The 7,570-nt window shown below is 36.6% G+C and overlaps 1 protein-coding gene across 4 annotated transcripts in view; it reads right to left on the reverse strand.

The window, feature by feature from the left end:
* The window catches only part of LOC106876322 (ATP-binding cassette sub-family C member 10), a 52,589-nt gene that overhangs the window by 17,647 nt on the left and 27,372 nt on the right, over window positions 1-7,570 (reverse strand). For all 4 annotated transcript variants that reach the window (XM_052968042.1, XM_052968040.1, XM_014924822.2 and 1 more), the window contains exons 5-7: window positions 5,892-6,049; window positions 3,636-3,893; window positions 2,854-2,952 (exon numbers count right to left, since the gene is read on the reverse strand). In XM_052968042.1, the coding sequence (XP_052824002.1) occupies window positions 2,854-2,952; window positions 3,636-3,893; window positions 5,892-6,049 (515 nt within the window). The remainder of the gene's footprint in view (window positions 1-2,853; window positions 2,953-3,635; window positions 3,894-5,891; window positions 6,050-7,570) is intronic.

Consider the following 7,570-nt stretch of genomic DNA (forward strand, 5'->3'; position numbering starts at 1 on the left):
GTCCTCTACTTGCTGGAAATAGCAGTAAAATGCACAGTTACATTTCACTGAGTATATAACATTTATTGATGCTTACTTGTTCCCAGTTCAGCATATTTCACACCTCTCCGTTTCTCTCGGCCGGAGAATGGAAGAGTTACTGGCTTATCTTCATTTGCACGGGATCTTTTGGTCATTTTTACTCGCAGCTCCGAATTCATGACAGCATTTTCCAGCAATGCCACCAACGGTACCTCTCAAATAGACGCCCTGTCCAATTTCTCTCTTCTGATACGCACCAACAGCTACCATCCCGCTTCTAATGGAATGGTTGAGCGTTTTCATAGGCAATTTAAGGCTTCCTTACACACCCCGCCCAACCCACAGTCTTGGGTTAAATTTCTTCAAGGTTGACGCTAATGGTCGTACAGAGATTGTGTCTGTCGACCGTCTGAAAGAGCGTACCTTTTCAAACACCACTGTCAACATTATTACCACCACACATACAGAACACAGCCAGTTTACAGCGACTCCATCAACAGCTTCGTCCAGCCAAGACTACCACCGCCGTCGCCATCAGCAACACGAGTCTACGACTACTACCAAGCATCGTCTTCACCACCAGCCTCATCGCCACCAGCGTCAACATGACTTTCTATGTACACCAATCCAAACCACCGCGGTACATCTCTCTCTCTTCGATTCTGTTAGGTGTTTCATATTCACCACGATTAATAATAGACAAGAGAATTCAGCCAGCGACGAACATCTGTATAACAAGAACCCGGCCCGGCATCAATGCCACAACATCACAACTAGTGATCGCTCTGCCACGCACAGCCTCAACTTCTTTCACATACAGACTCTTCCAATTGTGTACTCAACGAACTGGTATAAATGCTCACGTGTTACTGACTCTTTTTCTATCTGCTGTATATAACGCATACACATACATGTATCACTCACACACACTCTTTTCTTTATACGACAGCCTGTCTTTTATTATGTTTTTATATGTCGCATTCACACTCACGATCAACAGACCAGTTAAAATGTTCAGTACCAGGTAACAGGTCCCAACTAGCATCTGACGCTCAACTACTGTTCTGCTCACTGACCACAACTTCCTGCGTATTAACATTCATTTCTTTGATTTTTCTTTGTGTGTGTTTGTGCCACATCTTGTGGTTGGTTTCAGTAGCCATCTTGCCTCAGACGTCCCTCCAAAATTTCTATTTTCGTGCTTCCACACTCGAGGGGGAGCCATTGTAGTGACGTCATTTGGCGCCAAAATACAGTCGCCATTACTGTGTTTTCATCCACGCATGCGCAGGGAATAGTTCCGGAAGCAACACAGGAAGAGTCCCGTGCGTATGTGTGGAATTCAACATCTAAATGTTCCCGCCTTTTTCATTCTCTTTCTCGGCCGGCCGGCCATGAGCGTGGTCGTATCAAGCTGTCTCTCCAGCATTCCAACGTCTCAGCAACCATGCCTATTTCCTCCATAAATAAATATTGTTGTGTTGATAGTTCAGAGTTCTGCGTTTCGTTGTTTCTACAGAATTTAATATCGGAAAGCGGGTGTACACCTAATGGTGTATAACCACTTTCCTATAAAAGTATGCACAAAAGATAATTTTGTACGTGCTGATAAAATTGCGTGTTAAGGAACTTCATTCAAATTTCATAATTTCAGTATTGTTGAATATTTACTCTCATGCTATATACATTCATGTCTTAACACATTTTGTCTTTCCATGATCACCATTATCATTTCGTTCTCTTCTCTACCCTGACATGGACTGAAATAGCTCAACTGGATCCATGGATTAGAGAACTACATCTTGCTCCAAAGTCTTAGTTTTGGCATAATTTTTATGGCTGGAAGCCCTTACTAGCCGCCTTACAGAGCAGTACTGAGGTTATCTTGCAATTTGCAAAATCCTTGATGTGATACTTTAAAATATCTTTGTTCTAAATTTCATTTTTATTCCCACTCACAGATATTAGTCTATCTGCATAGAATGTATTTAGTTTCTTTCATAACAGTAATACAATAATAATTTCTCAAGCTGTTTCCATGTCAAATGCTTTCTAGCTTATCTTTTATCTTTTGTTTCAGTAACTGAACTGTGAATAAGCAAGAATAATCCCTTGATATATAAATATTTCAAAGCAATTTTCTCATGATAAATATATTCTTTTGCACATTTCAGTCATTTGACTATGGCCATGTTGGTGCACTGCCTTATAGGGTTTTAGTTGAATAAATTGAACCCAGGATTTACTCTTTTGTAAGCCTAGTACTTATTTTATCGGTCACTTTTGCTGAACTGCTAAGTTACGGGGACATAAAGAAACACACACATAAATATATATATATCTGATGGGATTCTTTCAGTTTCTGTCTACCAAATCCACCTACAAGGCTCGAGGCTATAATAGAAGACACTTGCCCAAGGTGTCACACAGTGGGACTGAACCCAAAACCATGTGGTTGGGAAGCAAGCCTCTTACCACACAGCCAAGGTGCCAAGCTTGCAGAATCATTAGCATGCTGAGCAAAATGCTTAGTGACATCTTGTCTGTTTTATGCTCTGAGTTCAAATTCCACTGAGGTCAACTTTGCCTTTCATCCTTTCATGCTTGATAAAATAAGTAGCAGCTCAGTACTGAGATTGATGTAATTGATTTGCCCCTCTCCTAAAATTGCTGGTGTCTGGCCAAAATTGGAAACCAATATTTATAATATTCTTAAATACTGAGTCAGTGCAGAAATGTCCCTTACAACAACTTTTTTTTTAAATGCTAATAAACTCAGCTTAATTACAATTTTTTCACATAAAAGTTACATAAAAAGAATATTTCTCTTACTTGATACAATGCTCTAGCCAGTGAAATACGTGCTTTCTGACCTCCACTCAAGGTAGTACCATTCTCACCTACTTCAGTTCTGTCTCCATGGGGAAGCATCTAGGATTTTTTTTTAAACAATAACAAAATTAGAAATTATATCTGAAAAGTAGTTGGTATTAAATTCATTGACAAATCACCTATATTTCAGTGCAGATCATAACCCCCTCTTAGTTCTGTAAACATAGTTTTCGTCTTCCATCTTAAAAACAAACTTAAGTTCACACGAATACCCTTATCGTCCGTCACCTATTCATGCATCTATTTACTTTTGTGACCAGGTGTCTTACAATAAACAAAAATTAGTGGGATAATTAATTTTCCATAATGGTTTACTGTCCATATTTTCTGATAGTGTTCCATCCAGTACATGCCTCTTTTAGATAGCTGCATGAACTAACACCCTTATTTTTATGGAAATTACTAAAGAAGATAAGGACTTACATAACAAAATTATATTGGACCCTGGTATCTCATCAGTCACATTTCTGTTCACTAATAACAAAGTCCCTTATTCAAATATTAATTCTAACAAAGATCTTTTTCTTTTTAATCACATTTAAAATTTGAAAACTGTATGTGGTTTAAGCATTTTATTTGTAAGGAAAATCACAACCCATTGAAACACTCAGTACTTGTCATAACACCTCCTTGATATTTCCACTCTTTGTGAGCTTACAATACCTGCACCCCTTCCCTTTCCCCATTCCCAAGGAAGCAGTTATCTACAACCAATATCTTACCGTCAAGTCTGCATCTAAAGCACATGCTGAGATCACTTGGTCATACTTTTTCATGTTTTCGGTTTGTCCAAACAAAATATTTGCCTTGATGGTATCATTCAGTATCCAAGGTTCTTGAGGTGCAAAAGCAAACCCATCATTAATTAAGGCACTAATCACTTGTATGTCTCCTTTTATCTTTGACATCTCTCCTAGGATAGCATACAACAAGGAGCTTTTGCCTGAACCAACTTTACCAATTACTCCAACAAACATCCCCTAAAACAATAGAAAAAAAACATTATCAATTTATCCCCTTAAAAAAAATTGTGCTACAAAATGTGTGCATTAGAAAAACATTTTGAGCCTATGCTAGTTGGAGGAGAAAGAGCAGTACCCACAGCTTTTCATAGGCCCTTCCAGACTGGTAAGACTGATGCAGTTGATGTTCAGGTTAAACACCAGTAGACTGACATCTATAGGTAAATTCTGGATGGGAGTGAAATTTTAGTGGATAATAGTTCTTAGGAGAAACGATTGGATAAAGTGCTTAATGAGTGGCTTGGGTGATGAGACAGTAGAAGTGGTGAGAAGAGGAGAGACAGGCAATTTATATAAGCAAATAAAAGATAAAAAAGCAGTACTTAGTTTTCTATTTCAAGAGGTCATTGAATAGAAGAGGCAGAGGAAGGAAACAGTACATATATGAGTTGGGGATTGTTTCATATTGATGAATGAATGTTTGCTCATTACAGAGATGGCTCTCTTTTGAATGCATTTTAAGGTATTTGTGAGTGCAGCAGTAGCACAGTCCTATGTATGGGAGTAGTACTAAAATACAAGTCACACTTGGGATTAATAGAGAGGTTGCATGTGGATGATGCCTGCATGCAAAAGGTTAAGGAAAAGTGATGAATGGTATCATCAATATAAGAATCTGTGTTGCTAGAAATAACAGCATGTGAATCATTAATGTACATGCAGAAGAGTGGAGGTAACATAACAAAAACTTAGAGTACAACAAAGAAACTATATACTTCAATTTTATGGTCTCACCAAAGATTTCCAATCCAAGATATAAAAGATAAATGGAACCCATAGGCAGACAGCTTTCCAAGAGGGTTTTCATGCCAGACAAGGTCAAAGACTTTGTTTATTTCAAGTGCAATAATTTTGCTTCTGGTGAAGTTCTCCAAGTCAAAAAGAACATTGATGAGAAACATAGAAGAGCAACTTATCATTAGATCTGGCTTTACCTTATGCTGTACTGAATACAAAAGAGAAAGATTCAAAATGGAGGAATCAAAAGTTAATGAGTGTTTAATATAACTTTTGGGATATTTTCAATGAAAGTGATAGAAAGGGTGGTTGAATCATAGAGATTGCTCTTCTTCGAATGGGACATACTGAAGAGTATTTTGAATAGATTCCAGTAGAGAGAGAAAGATTGAAGAATTTGAAAAGGATAGAAGCTAGCTCCAGAGCATCCTGCTTCAGATTAATGGAAGGGACACTGTCAGAGCTAGCTGACTTGTGTCAGAAGAGGTGTCTTACACATGTGTTTGGTAGAATCAAGAAGGAATTTTTGGAGAGATTTTATTCATGGCATGCAATGTGGAGTTGAAAGCAAAGTCAACAGTAAAATTTGGAGGACTTCACACAATTTACAAAGTGCCTCTTGGCAAGTAAAAGCTAGTCACTCTTCATTTGCTACATTACAATGTATTACATTAGATTCTTGAAAAATATACTAAAATAATAATAAAGGAAGAGAAACAGAACCAGCGCATATACTTATTATTGGCATAATGACCCTCCCAAGATACAACAAAACAGTTAGTGAAGTATCATTAAAATCTGACAAAAATCAATTGGAAAACATATTTTATGTATTTTTCTCTGCAAGTATTATTTGGAAAACTAAAAATGTTTACTCTTTCAAAATTGAGACTATATAGAACTAACTTGTTTTATTTTATTGATTAAAAACATAAAAGCAATCAATAAAATCATGTAATAGAAGCTTATGGAATTTATTGTAACCAGGATTACAAACCCATACCGAGAGGTTTCATGTAACCAGCCTTGTTTAGCTGACAATACTCATTAGTGGGTTAAAAGAAATTAACTTACAAAGATCTTAACTTAATTTTGTATAAATTATTCAATTATTCAATTATAAAATTGGTAAATTTTAACCAATAAATCGAAATAATCATACAGAATTGAATTATACTGATGAAAAAAAAAGTGAAAGTTAAGTCTTTATTGTTTTACCTTTTTTATGTCTAAATTAATATCAGTGAGATTCGATACTGGAGGCTGGTGTTCAAAGGAATCTGTTGAGCTGTCACTTGAGTCAGCCACTGGTTCAGGGGGCTTCCAAGCAAAGCAACCATCATGGATACTAAAACAATCATCAGATGTAGGCTCATCTTAAAAGAAAAAGTAAAATGTTATATATTTAATCCAAGCAGCTTATTATACAAAAAAAAATTTAATAACTTTTATCTTTTATTTTTTACTTAGACTGCAACCATGCTGGGATACTGCTTTGAAGAATTTTTACTTTGAGTCAACCCCAGCACTTTTTTTTTAAGCCTGGTACTTATTCTATTGATCTCTTTTGCAGAACAGCTAAGTTACAGCGATGTAAACATACTAGCACCAGTTGTCAAGCAATGGTGGGGGAGAAACACAGATACAAAGACACACACACATACATATATATGATGGGCTTCTTTCAATTTCCGCCTACTAAATGCACTCACAAAGCTTTGGTCAGCCCAAGGCTATAGAAGAAGACACTTGCCCAAGGTGCCACACAGTGGGACTGAATCCAGAACCATGTGGTTGGGAAACAAGCTTCTTACCACACAGCCACACCTTCATCTACTAATTATTGAGATTTTCAATATAAATTTTAATTCAGTTGAAATTATAACGAAGTATAATCTGAAAATATAAAGAGAAAACAATGTATAATATTGATACAGAATTGTATTTGTTTGACAACTGACTTAATTTTAAATCATGGTGAAATTGAAACAATTACACTGTGGAAAAGTTATTTTAGTTGTTCAAGAACACAGAATGGGAGTGAAGTATACAATGAACATAGCTCTATTTGTTCATTCCTTTCATTGTCACTAAACTCAACAGTATCAAATCATTTTGAGCACATTCCTAGTTTTTCACACATCTTAGTTTTACCCTGATATATTCCTCCATAGTCTTAAGCATTATTCCACCTCTCTTATTCTCAAATATTTTATAATGTTGCTATAAGTTACTCTCAGATATTTTTCTGTGTATGAGAGGCATTGAATGAGCAATATGAGTAGGAACTAACCCTAGTGAAACCAACACAGAAGTCAATTACCAGTATTAGATTCAGTATTGTTAGTTATGTTAAGGAAATGAAGACAGGGAGGATAGCAAGTGCACAAGGAATAGGTGTTAAGATGATAAAGGCATTCAGTTACTTGCTTAGTTAATCAGGAAGTGAATGATGCTAACCCCAATAACTAGTATGGGAGTATCATTGTCAACAAAGAAGAAGCATTGCAGAGGGATCAGTTACTAACACTTCAGACTTGGAGACTAAGTATATGAAAGTAGCTAAGGGAGTTTTAGTACAATTAGTTCAGAATTGGGTTAACCTGATTGTGATGTATTTTGGGTTTGCACCTGAGCAATATGTTGTACCACAGACCTGTCCGACCAACGCTAGTATGAAAAGATGGACACTACTGATGTATTTAGTAGCTCGTTATAGATATTCTTCTCTGTGACTGACATTATTGTTGTTTAAGCTGACAATTCTATTTTGATAAAATTTATTTCCTTGAGGTTTCCAAACTTTTGTCACAAAACTTGTCATGTAGTGTGTGTGTGTGTGTGTGTGTGTGTGTGTGTGTGTCTCTCTCTCTCCCTCTCTCTCTCTCCCCCTCTCT

The sequence above is a fragment of the Octopus bimaculoides genome, chromosome 1, assembly GCF_001194135.2.
Source record: "Octopus bimaculoides isolate UCB-OBI-ISO-001 chromosome 1, ASM119413v2, whole genome shotgun sequence".
Classification (NCBI taxonomy): Eukaryota; Metazoa; Mollusca; class Cephalopoda; order Octopoda; family Octopodidae; genus Octopus; species Octopus bimaculoides.